Below are 17,268 nucleotides of genomic sequence, written 5' to 3'. Positions count from 1 at the left end.
GTAACTAAAATCCATTGCTGTTCCCACGCAGGACTGTTGAATACCAGAGAACTTCAGTTGGGGGGAACAGTTTGCAGGCTTAACTGCTTCAGGTATGATCTGTCATTTTTCTAACAAGACCAAGTAATGCTAGAAGACTGTCAGAAATCCCCTCAGGGATAGGTAAGCCATTTTTCTTAGACTCTGTATAAAATGATGGCTTATATTTAGGGCTCTATGCTGGTTGACACTATTGTGGGCTTAATCGATTGCTTTTTAGCATGTTTTTAGTATATATAAGGTGTTTTTTCAGATTTTGAAACACTTATGGGGTTTAATATTGCGCCTGGCACTTATTTGGACACCTAATCTAGTCTAAAAGGCCCCTCCACTCTGGAATGAAGAGGGAGGAGGCCTCATTTTCGCGCCTCAATTGCGCAGTTGTTTTGACTAGGCAGTTCATGCAGCTTCACGTGGGGAGTCCAGAGACATCAGGAAGGACTTCAGGGAGGCTTATTTCCTACTTAAATAACCCCTAAGGAAGGTAAAGGCCACAGTAGAGGCTGTGGCATTGTACTGTAGTGTTTTTAACCGGTTAACTGCTGTTATTAGCTCCGGTTTGGGCATTAAGGGGTTAATTAGTCTGAAAATTTGTGTGCAATTTTTTCAAAGCATTAAGACACTGTGGTGAAAATTTCATTAAAATCGGATGTTTACTTGATGGTTTTTTGATGTTTCAGTAATAAAGTGTGCACTTTTATTATTTAAAGACACAGTAACGTTTTTGTCAAATGTAGTTTTTATTGCATTGAAGTTCTGTCTAAGTCTGTCAAACATGTTTGACCCTTCAGATGATTCTTTAGCTGAAAGTAGTGAGGATAGCCTGCTATCCCCTCCTTCTGTGTCAACACCAGCTATGCCCGCGCAAGCGATGCCCAGTACATCTAGCGCACCAATTGCTATTACTATGCAAAAGTTAGCAGCAGTAATGGATAATTCTCTCGCAGCATTTTTATCCAAACTGCCAGCTTTTCCAAAGAAGCGTGATTGCTCAGTTTTAAATACAGAAAATGAGCAAGCAGACGCAGAGGATAATTTATCTGTAGTGCCCTCACATCAATCTGACTTGGCGGTGAGGGAGGGCCTGTCTGAGGGAGAAATTTCTGACACAGGAAAAGTTTCTCAGCAGGCAGAGCCTGATACCATAGCATTTAAATTTAAGCTAGAACACCTCCGCGCCCTACTTAAGGAGGTCCTAGCTACACTTGATGATTGTGACCCTTTGGTGGTCCCAGAAAAATTGTGTAAAATGGACAGGAGGTCCCAGTACACACTGATGCGTTTCCGATACCTAAGAGGGTGGCAGATATCGTGACTGAGTGGGAGAAGCCAGGTGTACCTTTTGTTCCCCCTCCTATATTTAAGAAAATGTTCCCAATTGTTGACCCCAGAAGGGACGCGTGGCAGATGGTCCCTAAGGTAGAGGGGGCAGTTTCAACGCTAGCTAAGCGCACGACTATACCAATAGAAGACAGTTGCGCTTTCAAAGATCCTATGGATAAAAAATTAGGTTTACTTAAGAAAATTTTTGTTCAACAGGGTTTTCTCCTTCAACCAATTTCTTTCATTATTCCTGTAACCACTGCAGCGGCTTTTTGGTTTGAGGAACTAGAAAACTCGCTCCAGAAGGAGACTTCTTATGATGAAGTCATGGACAGAATTCACGCCCTGAAGTTGGCTAATTCTTTCATTACAGATGCCGCTTTGCAGTTAGCTAAATTAGCGGCGAAAAATTCCGGTTTTGCAATCGTGGCGCGCAGAGTGCTTTGGTTAAAATCTTGGTCGGCGGATGTGTCGTCCAAAACAAAATTGCTTAATATTCCTTTCAAGGGTAAGACCCTTTTCGGGCCAGAGTTGAAAGAAATTATTTCAGATATCACTGGGGGAAAGGGCCATGCCCTTCCACAGGATAGACCTTTCAAAGCTAAAAATAAGTCTAATTTTCGTTCCTTTCGCAATTTCAGGAACGGACCTGCTTCTACCTCTACAGCCACTAGGCAAGAGGGTAACGCATCCCAACCCAAACCAGCATGGAAACCATTGCAAGGCTGGAACAAGGGTAAACAGGCCATGAAGCCTGCTGCTTCTACCAAGACAGCATGAAGGCGTAGCCCCCGATCCGGGACCGGATCTAGTAGGGGGCAGACTTTCTCTCTTTGCTCAGGCTTGTGCAAGAGATGTTCCGGACCCCTGGGCACTAGAAATTGTCTCTCAGGGGTATCTTCTAGAATTCAAGGACTTTCCTCCAAAGGGGAGGTTCCACATGTCTCGCTTATCTTTAGTCCAGATAAAGAGACAGGCATTATTACATTGCGTAGGAGACCTTTTAAAAATGGGAGTGATACACCCAGTTCCAACAGCGGAACAAGGACTGGGTTTTTACTCAAACCTGTTTGTAGTTCCCAAAAAGGAAGGAACTTTCAGGCCAATTCTAGATTTAAAAATCCTAAACAAATTCCTCAGAGTTCCATCATTCAAAATGGAAACCATTCGGACAATTTTACCAATGATCCAGGAGGGTCAATATATGACTACCGTGGACTTAAAGGATGCATACCTGCATATTCCTATCCACAAGGATCACCATCAGTTCTTAAGGTTCGCCTTTCTGGACAAGCATTACCAGTTCGTGACTCTTCCCTCCGGATTAGCCACTGCTCCCAGAATTTTCACAAAGGTGCTCGGGTCCCTTCTAGCGGTGCTAAGGCCAAGGGGCATTGCAGTAGCACCTTACCTAGACGACATCTTAATACAAGCGTCGTCCTTTCACAAAGCAAAGGCTCATACGGACATTGTTCTTGCCTTTCTAAGGTCTCACGGGTGGAAGGTGAACATAGAAAAGAGTTCTCTGTCCCCGTTCACAAGGGTTCCCTTCCTGGGAACAATAATCGACTCGGTAGAAATGAAAATCTTTCTGACGGAGGTCAGGAAGTTAAAACTTTTGAACACTTGTCGAGTTCTTCAATCCATTCCTCAACCCTCCATAGCTCAGTGCATGGAGGTAATAGGACTAATGGTTGCGGCAATGGACGTGGTTCCCTTTGCTCAAATTCATTTAAGACCACTGCAACTGTGCATGCTCAAACAGTGGAATGGGGATTATGCAGATTTGTCTCCCCAGATACAAATGGACCAGAAAACCAGAGACTCACTCCTCTGGTGGTTGTCTCAGGATCACCTGTCTCAGGGAATGAGTTTCCAAAGACCGGAGTGGATCATTGTCACGACCGATGCCAGCCTCTTAGGCTGGGGTGCGGTCTGGGAGTCCCTGATGGCTCAGGGTCTATGGTCTCGGGAAGAATCTGTTCTCCCGATAAACATTTTGGAATTGAGAGCGATATTCAATGCGCTCCAGGCATGGCCTCAACTAGCGGAGGCCAAATTCATCAGATTTCAGTCGGACAACATGACGACTGTAGTGTACATCAATCATCAGGGAGGAACAAAGAGTTCCCTGGCGATGAGGGAGGTATCCAAGATCATCAAATGGGCAGAGGATCACTCCTGCCATCTATCAGCAATTCACATCCCAGGAGTGGACAACTGGGAAGCGGATTATCTGAGTCATCAGACTTTCCATCCGGGGGAGTGGGAACTTCACCCGGAGGTTTTTGCCCAGTTAACTCAACTATGGGGCCTTCCAGATCTGGATCTGATGGCGTCACGTCAGAACTCCAAAGTTCCACGTTACGGGTCCAGATCCAGGGATCCCAAGGCGACATTGGTAGATGCCTTAGTGGCGCCTTGGTCGTTTAATCTAGCTTATGTCTTTCCTCAGTTTCCTCTTCTCCCCCGGCTAGTAGAACAGGAGAAGGCTTCGGTAATTTTGATAGCTCCTGCGTGGCCACGCAGAACTTGGTATGCAGGCCTGGTGAATATGTCATCGGTTCCACCATGGAAGCTACCTTTGAGGCAGGACCTTCTAATCCAAGGTCCATTCGAACATCCAAACCTAGTTTCTCTGTAACTGACTGCTTGGAGATTGAACGCTTGATTCTAGCTAAGCGTGGGTTTTCGGATTCAGTTATAGATACTCTGATCCAGGCTAGAAAACCTGTCACCAGGAAAATTTACCATAAGATATGGCGGAAATATCTTTGCTGGTGCGATTCCAAGGGTTACTCATGGAGTAATATTAGGATTCCAAGGATACTATGTTTTCTCCAAGAAGGATTGGAGAAAGGTCTGTCAGCTAGTTCCTTAAAAGGACAGATATCTGCTCTGTCTGTTTTGTTACACAAGCGTCTGGCAGCCGTGCCAGATGTTCAGGCATTTGTACAGGCTTTAGTCGGAATCAAGCCTGTCTACAGACCTGTGGCTCCTCCATGGAGTCTAAATTTAGTTCTTTCAGTTCTTCAAGGGGTCCCGTTTGAACCTCTTCATTCCATAGATATTAAGTTACTATCTTGGAAAGTTGTGTTTTTGGTAGCTATTTCTTCTGCTAGTTTCTGAATTGTCTGCTTTGCATTGTAATTCACCCTATCTGGTGTTTCATACAGATAAGGTTGTTTTACGTACCAAGCCTGGTTTTCTTCCAAAAGTGGTTTCCAATAAGAATATTAACCAGGAAATAGTTGTTCCTTCTCTGTGTCCTAATCCAGTTTCTAACAAGGAACGTCTGTTACACAATCTTGATGTGGTTCGTGCTTTAAAGTTTTATCTAAAAGCAACTAAAGACTTTAGACAAACATCGTCCTTGTTTGTCGTCTATTCTGGCATGAGAAGAGGTCAAAAGGCGACTGCGACCTCTCTGTCTTTTTGGCTGAAAAGCATCATCCGGTTGGCTTATGAGACTGCTGGAAGGCAGCCTCCTGAACGAATTACAGCTCACTCTACTAGAGCTGTGGCTTCCACATGGGCTTTCAAGAATGAGGCTTCTGTTGAACAGATCTGTAAGGCAGCGACTTGGTCTTCACTGCATACATTTGCCAAATTTTTCAAATTCAATACTTTTGCTTCTTCGGAGGCTATTTTTGGGAGAAAGGTTTTACAAGCAGTGGTGCCTTCCGTTTAGGTTACCTGACTTGTTCCCTCCCTTCATCCGTGTCCTAAAGCTTTGGTATTGGTTCCCACAAGTAAGGATGAAGCCGTGGACCGGATACACCAATGTAGGAGAAAACAGAATTTGTTTACCTGATAAATTTCTTTCTCCTACGGTGTATCCGGTCCACGGCCCACCCTGGCATTTGGTCAGGTTTAAATTTATTTTTGTAAACTACAGTCACCACTGCACCCTAGGGTTCTCCTTTTTCTCCTGTCAGTCGAATGACTGGGGGGGCGGAGCCTGAGGGGAGCTATATGGACAGCTCTGCTGTGTGCTCTCTTTGCCACTTCCTGTAGGGATTGAGAATATCCCACAAGTAAGGATGAAGCCGTGGACCGGATACACCGTAGGAGAAAGAAATTTATCAGGTAAACATAAATTCTGTTTTTCACAGTATCATAGCATTCAACATCCTGGTATTGTATTGCATCTTAAATAAATACAGCACATTTCTCTTGTAAGATGTATCGAGTCCACGGATTCATCCTTACTTGTGGGATATTCTCCTTCCCTACAGGAAGTGGCAAAGAGAGCACCCACAGCAGAGCTGTCTATATAGTTCCTCCCTTAGCTCCACCCCCCAGTCATTCTCTTTGCCTACTCTAAGTACTAGGAAGGGCAGAGCGAGTGTGGTGATAAAAATGCTGTTTTTTATTTCTCAAGCAAAAGTTTGTTATTTTAAATGGTACCGGTGTGTACTATTTACTCTCTGGCAGAAAAGGGATGAAGATTTCTGCAAGGAGGATGATGATCTTACCACTTTGTAACTACGATCCACTGCTGTTCTCACAAGGGCTGAAGAGTACAGGAAAACTTCAGTTGGGGGAACGGTTTGCATGCTAAGTTGCATATGAGGTATGTTCAGTCTATATTTTTCTAGACAGACTGTGTTAATTCTAGAAAAGGCTGGCAATATTCCCATGAGGGAAGGGTAAGCTGTATTCAGACACTTGGATAGGAGTTTCAGCTTGCATGAAGGGCTCATTAGTTACTGGTGACACTGTTAGGAAAAAACGTTTTTGTTCAGTAAATGATGCAATTATAACGTTTTTTTGAAGGGACTAAAGGGGTCATTGTGGCTTGTTTTTGGTTTTTTTAACCTACATGGTTAATTAAGAGACACTGGTGTTTTTCTGATAGGCCTCAAAACATTGCGTGAGGTGGGAGGGGCCTATTTTCATGCCTCAGTTGTGCTGTAAAAGAAGTTTTTTCCCCCACAAATCGTTCTGTAGGACAGGTAGGAGCCTCAGCAGAGCTGTGGCAAGGTGTTGAAAGTCCTTTTTACCGGTTTTGACGTTTTTTTCAATCCGGTTTTTCCATTAAGAGGTTAATTGTTTATTTGCATAGCTGTGCAAAATTACTAAGGCTTTATGATGCTACTGTAAAAATTTCGTTAAGTTTACTGCTTTTTTACACTGTTTTGCAGAATTTGTGCAGCTTTTTTTCTCTTAAAGGCACAGTACCGTTTTAATTCTAAGCGTTATTTACTTTGATTACAGTGTTTTCCAAGCTTGCTTGTTACATTACTAGCCTGTTTAACATGTCTGACACCAAGGAAAATCCTTGTTCAATATGTTTGGAAGCCATTGTGGAACCCCCTCTTAGAATGTGTCCCAATTGTACTGATATGTCTATAAACTATAAAGAACATATATTAGCACTTAAAAATAGAGCATTAGATGATTCTCAGTCAGAAGTAAATGAGGGTTCGCCATCTAGTTCTCCCCAAGTGTCACAACCAGTAACGCCCGCACAAGTAACGCCAATTGCCTCTAGTGCGTCAAATTCTTTTACTTTACAAGACATGGCCACAGTTATAAATACAACCCTCACAGAGGTTTTATCTAAACTGCCTGGTTTACAAGGAAAGCGGGACAGCTCTGGGTTTAGGAAAAATGCTGAGCCATCTGACGCTTTAGTAGCCGTATCTGATATGCCCTCACAATGCTCTGAAGGTAGGGGTGAGGGATTTGTTATGAGGGAGAAATTTCTGATTCAGGAAAGACGCTTCCTCAGACAGATTCTGATATGACGGCCTTTAAATTTAAGCTTGAACACCTCCGCTTATTGCTCATGGAGGTATTAGCGACTTTACATGATTGTGACCCTATAGTGGTTCCAGAGAAATTGTGTAAAATGGATAAATACTTAGAGGTTCCTGTTTACACTGATGTTTTTCCAGTCCCTAAGAGGATTGTGAATATTATTACTAAGGAGTGGGATAGACCAGGTATTCGGTTCACTCCCCCTCCTGTTTTTAAGAAAATGTTTCCCATATCTGACACCATGCGGGACTCGTGGTAGACAGTTCCTAAGGTGGAGGGAGCTATTTCTACTCTGTCTAAGCGTACAACTATACCTATCAAAGACAGTTGTGCTTTCAAAGATCCTATGGATAAAAAATTAGAGGGTCTCCTGAAGAAAATTTTTGTTCATCAGGTTTTTTCTCTCCAACCTATTGCATGCATTGTTCCTGTAACTACTGCAGCTGCTTTCTGGGTTGAGGCTATAGAAGAGGCTCTTCAGATAGAGACTCCATTAGAGGAGATTATGGACAGAATTAAGGCCCTTAAGTTGGCTAATTCTTTTATTACAGATGCCGGTAAAGAATTCAGGTTTTGCCATTTTAGCACGCAGGGCGTTATGGCTTAAGTCCTGGTCTGCTGATTTGTCATCTAAATCTAAACTTTTGAACATCCCTTTCAAAGGAAAGACCCTATTCGGGCCTGATCTGAAAGAGATTATTTCAGCCATCAGTGGAGGGAAAGGTCATGCCCTCTCTCAGGATAGATCAAATAAGATGAGGACCAAACAAAATAATTTTTGTTCCTTTCAGAACTTTAAGAGTGGTTCAGCTTCCTCTGCTGCAAAGCAAGAGGGGAATTTTGCCCAATTTTGCCCAATCCAAGTCAGTCTGGAGACCTAACCAGGCTTGGAACAAGGGTAAACAGGCCAAGAAGCCTGCAGCTGCCTCTAAGACAGCATGAAGGGGTAGCCCCCAATCCGGGACCGGATCTAGTAGGGGGCAGACTCTCTCTCTTTGCTCAGGCAAGAGATGTTCACGATCCCTGGGCTTTAGAAATTGTGTCCCAGGGATATCTTCTGGACTTCAAAGACTCCCTTCCAAGGGGGAGATTTCACATTTCTCGATTGTCTGTAAACCAGACAAAGAGAGAGGCGTTCTTACACTGTGTAGAAGACCTACATACCATGTGGGTTAACCGCCCAGTCCCAAAATAGGAACAGGGGCTAGGGTTTTACTCAAACCTGTTTGTGGTTCCCAAAAAAGAGGGAACTTTCAGACCAATCTTGGATCTCAAAATTCTAAACAAGCTCCTCAAAGTTCCATCATTCAAGATGGAGACTATTCGGACTATTCTACCTCTGATCCAGGAGGGTCAATATATGACTACCGTGGACTTAAAGGATACGTATCTACACATCCCTATTAACAGAAATTATCATCAATTTCTCAGATTCGCATGTCTAAACAGGCATTACCAGTTTGTGGCCCTTCCGTTCGGGTTGGCCAAGGCTCCCAGAATTTTCACAAAGGTGCTAGGGTCCCTTCTGGCGGTTCTACGACCACAGGGCATAGCAGTGGCGCCTTATTTAGATGACATCTTAATTCAGGCGTCGTCTTTCCAGCTAGCCAAGTCTCACACGGACATTGGCTTTTCTGAGATCTCACGGGTGGAAGGTGAACATAAAAAAAAGAGTTCTCTCTTACAAGAGTTTCCTTTCTAGGGACTCTGATAGATTCGGTAGAAATGAAAATATTTCTGACGGAGGTCAGAAAATCAAAGCTCTTAACCACTTGCCGAGCTCTTCATTCCATTCCTCAGCCATCAGTGGCTCAGTGTATGGAGGTAATCGGACTCATGGTAGCGGCAATGGACATAGTTCCTTTTGGCCGCCTACACCTCAGACCACTGCAACTATGCATGCTCAAACGGTGGAATGGGGATTATGCAGATTTATCTCCTCAACTGCATCTGGACCAGGAGACCAGAGATTCTCTTCTCTGGTGGTTGTCTCAGGACCACCTGTCTCAGGGAATGTACTTCCGCAGGCCAGAGTGGCTCATTGTAACGACAGATGCCAGCCTGCTATGCTGGGGTGCAGTCTTGAACTCCCTGAAAGCACAGGGCTTATGGTCTCGGGAGGAATCTCTTCTTCCAATAAACATTCTAGAACTGAGAGCGATATTCAATGCGCTTCAGGCGTGGCCTCAGCTTGCTGCGGCCAAATTCATCAGGTTTCAGTCGGACAACATCACGACTGTAGCTTATATCAATCATCAAGGAGGAACAAGGAATTCTCTAGCTGATGGAGGTAGCCAAAATAATCCGATGGGCAGAGGATCACTCTTGCCATCTCTCAGCAATCCACATCCCAGGAGTAGAGAACTGGGAGGCGGATTTCCTAAGTCGTCAGACTTTTCATCCGGCGGAGTGGGAACTCCATCCGGAGGTATTTGCCCAGCTGATTCAGCTATGGGGCACACCAGAATTGGATCTGATGGCGTCCCGTCAGAATGCCAAACTTCCTTGTTACGGGTCCAGGTCCCGTGATCCCAAGGCGGTACTGATAGATGCTCTAGCAGTGCTTTGGTCCTTCAATCTGGCCTATGTATTTCCACCTTTTTCTCTCCTCCCAAGTCTGGTTGCCAGAATCAAGCAGGAGAGAGCTTCGGTGATTCTGATAGCACCTGTGTGGCCACGCAGGACTTGGTATGCAGACCTAGTGGACATGTCCTCGGTTCCACCGTGGACTCTGCCAATGACCTTCTAATCCAAGGTCCGTTCACGCATCCAAATCTAATTTCTCTGCGTCTGACTGCTTGGAGATTGAACGCCTGATTCTATCAAAGCGTGGTCATTGATTCCCTGATTCATATATCTTTATTGGTGTGAATCCAAAGGTTACTCGTGGAATAAAATTAGGATTCCTAGAATATTGTCTTTTCTCCAAGAAGGTTTGGAGAAGGGATTATCAGCTAGTTCCCTAAAAGGGCAAATATCTGCTTTGTCTATTGTACTACACAAACGTCTGGCAGATGTCCCAGACGTTCAAGCATTTAGTCAGGCTTTGGTCAGAATTAAGCCTGTATTTAAGCCTGTTGCTCCTCCTTGGAGCCTAAACTTAGTCCTTAAAGTTCTTCAAAGGGTTCCGTTTGAACCTATGCATTCCATAGATATTAAGCTTCTATCTTGGAAAGTTCTGTTTTTAGTTGCTATCTCTTCGGCTCGAAGAGTTTCTGAACTATCTGCATTGCAATGCGACTCGCCTTATCTTGTTTTCCATTCTGATAAGGTGGTTTTGCGTACCAAATCTGGATTCCTTCCTAAGGTTGTTTCTATTAAGAATATCAATCAATCAAGAGATTGTGGTTCCTTCTCTGTGTCCTAATCCTTCATCAAAGAAGGAACGTCTGTTACACAATCTTGATGTGGTTCTTGCTATAAAGTTCTACTTACAAGCAACTAAAGATTTCCGTCAAACATCTTCATTGTTTGTTGTTTATTCTGGTAAACGGAGAGGTCAAAGGGCTACGGCTACCTCTCTTTCCTTTTGGCTGAATAGCATCATCCGTTTGGCCTATGAGACAGCTGGACAGCAGCCTCCTGAAAGAATTATTGCTCATTCTACTAGATCTGTGGCTTCCACATGGGCTTTTAAAAATGAGGCTTCTGTTGAACAGATTTGTAAGGCGGCGACTTGGTCTTCGCTTCATACTTTTTCCAAATTTTCCAAATTCGATACTTTTGTTTCTTCAGAGGCTATTTTTGGGAGAAAGGTTCTACAAGCAGTGGTGCCTTCCGTTTATGGTCCCTGTCTTGTCCCTCCCTTTATCCGTGTCCTAAAGCTTTGGTATTGGTATCCCACAAGTAAGGATGAATCCGTAGACTTGATACATCTTACAAGAGAAAACATAATTTATGCTTACCTGATAAATTTATTTCTCTTGTGATGTATGGAGTCGTGTTTTTTAAGACAGGCATATATATTTTTATTTTAAAACTTTCAGTCACCATTGCACCCTATAGTTTCTCCTTTTTCCTCCTAGCCTTCGGTCGAATGACTGGGGGGTGGAGCTAAGGGAGGAACTATATAGACAGCTCTGCTGTGGGTGCTCTCTTTGCCACTTCCTGTAAGGAAGGAGAATATCCCACAAGTAAGGATGAATCCGTGGACTCGATACATCACAAGAGAAATAAATTTATCAGGTAAGCATAAATTATGTTTTCACGTTTGTAATAATTTTTGAGTGCATAGATTCAAGTTTATGATCAATATTCATAGCACATTTTGTTTGAAAAATAAAGAAACAGATGCTGTTATTTTGAAATGAGTCAAGCATGTATACATACTAATGCAGTTATTTATTTAATTTATTACAAATCTGAAAGGCATTTCTTAGATCCAATGGAAATATACATTTATAGATATTTATACAGTCTGAGTATAAGTGAAATTTTTGAGAATTATACAGTTCATATAGATGAATTTCTAACTTCTCTTTTTAAAATCAGGATTTAATTTTTTCCTGCTATTTCTTACTTGAAACGCCAGCTCGTCTGGAAGCTGCGTATGGGAAACTCTGCAAGGGCTAATTTATACCTAGATAGATGGTATATGAGCCCTATCTTTTGAGAATGTTTGTGTATTCCCTTATTCTTATAGACAGACCGTCTGTTTTTTTTTTTTATTAGATAAGAAAAAAATCTTTACCCAGGCCTCCTTTGAGATGGATAATTGGGACATTCTGGCTTGTGATCTGATAGGAACTTTAACTTCACACCTTAGGCAGGAAATCTTTGAAAGTAATTTCACTGTTCTCAGATGTTCTATTAATCAGGAAAAATGGGGGTTGGGCTGGTCTGTTATGAGACCAATTCACATCAAATTAGGTTTTAACTACAAAAAGAAAAATTAGATTTTATAACACATCTGTAGTTTATTTAATGTTACTCACAGATACCCTGACACACTAAATTGTGTAATAATAACAACTATTACTTTACAACTGCCGATTTGGTTAATTCCGAGAGCGAGCGCTGAAAAAGCACTTTGAGTCCCTCTGGGAGAAAGACGCTATATAAATACTAATTATTATTATTATTATTATTATCTATTAATCTGGGGTATTGTAGCGATTGTCATTGACATTGTAGTGATTTGATGTTATACTGGGGTATTATAGTGAGATGCTTTAAAATATTGACTGTTCAAATTATACATCTTTGTATATCGTTGTCAGAGTTTTGTACATTGCATATTATAAAAAGTCTTAATCATGAGCATCCTGAAAATATTTTTAGTTTCTTATATTTAATTATTTGCTTGTTTTTCTTCCTCCCCGAACAGATGGCATTTCTGGTCGGGATCAACCAGTGGAGCTTCTAAATCAGACTCATGCCAAACACATGCCAAGCACTGGTGAGTACTACAAATGTAGGCTAAGGCTGAAAATGCAGCATTTTGGGAGTGAGTGCACAACTGGTGTCTAGGTATTACATATAAAGTGAAAATTTCAGATGAATGTAATGCAATAACATGACTGCTATATCCACTGTCTAGTTTGCGCATCCATAAATATAGTATACCCTTTTTATTTTTTTATTTAAAGCAGAAAAGTATATACAATCTATATAGATTTGACCGTAACAAACTTATCTAGACACTATCTTGTTTGACTCAAAAGGCAGTAAATTTGGTGAGTGGCAAGAAATTGGAAACAATATGCATGTAATCATGTAAAGATGGGAACTAGAGAAATATCCTTTAAATTACAAAGGAAAGGAAAACTAAACTGTACAGTGCTATACATTGCAGAGAAATGGAGAAAACGTATTACTAGTCAATCAGTAGTGGAAATTTGTATTCCCAATAAATGATCATTGAACCGTTTCACTGCTTTTATTCTCAAATTTGTTCTTTTGACATCCTTTTTTTGAAGAGCATACCTAGGTAGGCGCAGGTGCATGCACATATGTTTAACACTATATACCAGTAGTGTTTTCAACATGCGTGTGATATACGTGATAGTTTTTACTTAAACAATTTGTGTTAATACATGTCTGTTGCAAAAATGCTTAATAAAGAAAGCTGGAGTGCAAAAGTGCATTTCAATTTTGAATAAAGTTCCTTTCATAACATTAGCATTTTGCTTGCGGTTAGAATCTAGCTGATTTGCATATTTTGCAAATGTAGCGCTTCACAGTAAACTTGATTGATATGAGGAATGGACTTCAGCAAAGGTGTTTGACAAATGCAGTTAATTAATTGAATGTTTCTCATGGTTATAAACCCATTGGAATAATAACCCCTTCAGTACAACCAGTATTATTTATTTTATAAACGTTTTGACAGTCTACGATCCATTACTCATGGGAATTATATTCCTGGCCACTAGGAGGAGGCAAAGATCTCAAAACTTCACGAGCCCTTAAACCCCTCCCACCCGCTGGAAACTAATCTTGTCTTTTGCCTTCAAGTGGGAAGATTAAGAAGGAAGGTGCTCCAGGTATTTGTGAGAAGGGTGCTCAGGCTGATTTATGGCACAGTTTTCCCCTCATGGAGCTACAGTCTGGACAGAGGGGTGTCTTTGTAGTATTGTTAGTGGTACAAGAGCACCCTATGTCACAGGCCTGCCACTGGTGTCGTAGGGACCGTTCCCTAGCCACCTCCTGTTGATTCAATATTATACTCTTTATATTTAGATCCCCTGCTGTCACTTGTACAGCACTGGATTGGCTATCTACTGGAAGCAGTTCCTTCTGCTTATAATAAGGCCAGTAGTATGGGTGCCTTTTAGGTAAGTGTGGGGGTTGTTTTATTGGCACCTGTTTAGCCTGTAGACTATTAGTAGGTACTCACTTTTGAGCATATCGTTATAAGGCATTTTTAGATTTGGGCATATAAGTACCTTATTTTATTTAATATAGGTGATGAGTCCACAAGCTAGTTACTGATGGGATATACATTTCTACCAGGAGGGGGTAAAATTTCCCAAACCTCAAATGCCTATAAATATACCTCCCACCTCACTCATACCTCAGTTTTAAAAACTTTGCATCCTTAGGAGGTGGTGAAGCATGATGTGCTTGATACTTCAGTGAAAGGTGCTTTTAAGCATTTTCTTCCTGTACCTTCGGTCGAATGATTGAGGGGTGGAGCTAAGGGAGGAGCTATATAGACAGCTCTGCTGTGGTGCTCTTTGCCCTTTCCTGTTAGCAGGAGGATAATATCCCACAAGTAAAGGATGAATCCGTGGGCTCGTCGTACCATAGAAGAAATTAATTTATCAGGTAAGCATAAATTTACTTTTTCACACCATTAGGAGCTTTGGTGCGGGTCCTGCCTCTTCCAATATAGTACAGAGTGAGTCAGCGGAGATGCTCAGAGCTGAGCAGTTAAGCATGCCTACATTGTGCTGTTGTCACTGTTTATTAAGGGGTAAGACCCTCTACTGATAGTTCCGTAGTTTAGATAACAATATTTGGAACCTTTTTCTCAGACTGTTGCTTAGCGATACAGATAAGTTGACAAATCAACATTTGAGGTACACTTAGATTTTGTCTGTTGTATTTAAATTGCACTAAATATATAGAGATTCCTTTCCTATAGGTGGCGAGAGTCCACAAGCTTTTTACTGAAAGGCTATACATTCCTTCCAGGAGGGGGCAACATTTTCCAAACTTCAAATGCCTATAAATACACCTCCCACCTTACTCATACCTCAGTTTTAAAAACTTTGCCTCCTTAGGAGGTAGTGAAGCATGATGTGCTTGATACTTCAGTGAAAGGTGCTTTTAAGCATATTGAAGCCCAGTTCCTCTCTAAATTACAGTGTTTGTCTGAGGGATGTGAAGGGAGTATCACCTGATGACACCATGTTTTCACCTATAGGAAATATATTAAGACTCTCTGTAAATTCGGTTGCAGGGATTCATCTGCTGTTTCCCTTTACAGATCGACATACTCCTCTACCGTTACTTCTGCTGATACGTTTCTGTACTGGTTTGGTTGTCTGCTACTCAATGATTTGTAGACGAGTGTCTATGAGTAAGTATGTTTTAATTAAATATATATCTATCCCCTATAATATACAAGGCCAAGAGGGGTGAGAGAGAGCAAAAGAGAGGGGTGAGAGAGAGCAAAAGAGAGGGGTGAGAGAGAGCAAAAGAGAGGGGTGAGAGAGAGCAAAAGAGAGGGGTGAGAGAGAGCAAAAGAGAGGGGTGAGAGAGAGCAAAGGAGAGGGGTGAGAGAGAGCAAAGGAGAGGGGTGAGAGAGAGCAAAGGAGAGGGGTGAGAGAGAGCAAAGGAGAGGGGTGAGAGAGAGAGCAATAAAAATGTGTTACCATAAAGCGCCAAAAATAACCACACAAGCTCTTTCTCGAAGGAACGAGGTCTTCCAACCAGATCTCAAAGAGAAAGCAAAAAGAATATGCTACGGAAAGAGCGCTACAATATCCCTGCTGTGGTATATGTGGCTTAAGGTGGTGTCCACGATGTGTGTTTGCTTCTATGAAATATATACAAAGTGTTAAGAAGGACGTTTATATGGATGTGTATAAAAATGTTATTTAATAAACAAATTCTAAAATACAAAAATACCTGTATACAAGTCTAAAAAAACAATAACAAATTCTAATACAATACAATTCTAAAAAAGCAATAAATGGATATCTTCTAAAATACAATCAATAGATATACAATTACAATGAATGGATGATCTTCTATAAATATAATCAGTAGATATACAATGGCATAGATCAAAAATATATAAAAAGAGTTATATATGTCTTAAGAACAATTAATAGGCAATACAATGATAAAATGTATATAAATTAAATTGGTACATGGCAGTACATTAAATACATGGCATTGTCTGAATTACAAGATAAAGCACAGTCCGTGTAGATCCACTATTAATGGTTGTGGTGATGCTGAGTGTGATAAGTAATAATCCAGAATGTCCAAACAGAATGTGAAAATCCAAAGTGTCCAAATAGTAAAAAAATGTAAAAAATGTGTCCAAAGACTGTGTATACCAAATTGTCCAGTAAAATAAATATATGCGATTCACAAAAATGTGTTTCACAAAATGTATAAAAAAAACCATAAAAAAATCAACAAAAAGAAAAAGAAAATCTGTGGGTATATGTGGCAAAGTATTAAAAACTGGAGAAAAATATGTTAAAAATTAAAGTAAAGGTGTACACCTTAAAAGAATAATAGTGTGATCCTAATATAATTGAGTAGAGGAATTGCCCTCAAAAGTGTATTTCTCTGTTATCCTTATAAGTTAGGACCTGAGTGATCAGTTTGGTGTTATATCCTAAAATGTGAAGGTGATGATGGTGTAGTATTTGCTTGTAATCTTCTTTATAATAATCCTAAATCTGACATCGGATTCCTATGTAAAAAATAAAAAGAACATAGTGCAATATTGCCTCTCTATTTTGGACAAAATAAGTATCCTGCTTACCGTATGTATCTGAGCCGCAATACCAGTACAATCTACGCGTTTCGGTCTGTAAAGGACCTTTCTCAAGACTGGTATTGGCTGTATCATTTTGCTGCTTTAAGTAGATTGTGATGTCCAATGGGACGTTTGCAAAATTTGTGCCAAAAAATTTGCGCCAAATTTATTAACCTTTGGCTTTTGTGATACTATCCTATGTGGATTTGACTCCGGAAATGTTTACGAATTTCCTTGGAGTGTTTTCATGTCCTTCGTGCATATGCTCTGATCCGGAATAACTGGAAACGCTCAGACCCGGAAGTTGCGTTATGTACTTCCGGTCATGCGCAAATGACTTGATGAGGCTCCGGTAATTTCTTGGCGGCAGAAAAACATGTTATGGGCGGCAAAAGGGCATGTTTACGAGTCAATATATTTTAAAAGGTATTGTGGTCTCAGGATTATATGGGTATTTGCAGGATAATAACAATCACGTCCAAGCCATGCTTTTTTATGCATATAATTTTTCTGCATTTTTATTTGTTTAACCAAAGGATGTTCTATTTACTTGTTACTACTCCCCTACATAAATCTGGTAATGGAAAAATTCTTTACACTAATGAGCAACTTAAACTTATCTTTATTAGCAACTTAAAACTTATCTTCACTTTCATAATTGCAATGTGTGTACATTTGTATGCCAGATAAAAATT

At 41.1% G+C, this 17,268-nt stretch overlaps 1 protein-coding gene across 1 annotated transcript in view; it reads left to right on the top strand.

The window, feature by feature from the left end:
• HDAC4 (histone deacetylase 4) overlaps positions 1-17,268 on the top strand; it is a gene marked incomplete in the record, with an annotated part of 933,145 nt that overhangs the window by 347,452 nt on the left and 568,425 nt on the right. Inside the window, 1 exon segment of the mRNA XM_053698885.1 lies at positions 12,455-12,526. Coding sequence (XP_053554860.1) covers positions 12,455-12,526 — 72 coding nt within the window.

The sequence above is a fragment of the Bombina bombina genome, chromosome 1 (assembly GCF_027579735.1).
Source record: "Bombina bombina isolate aBomBom1 chromosome 1, aBomBom1.pri, whole genome shotgun sequence".
NCBI lineage: Eukaryota > Metazoa > Chordata > Amphibia > Anura > Bombinatoridae > Bombina > Bombina bombina.
The sequence above is the reverse complement of the archived record's forward strand: the minus strand, read 5'-3'. Positions and strand labels throughout refer to the sequence as shown.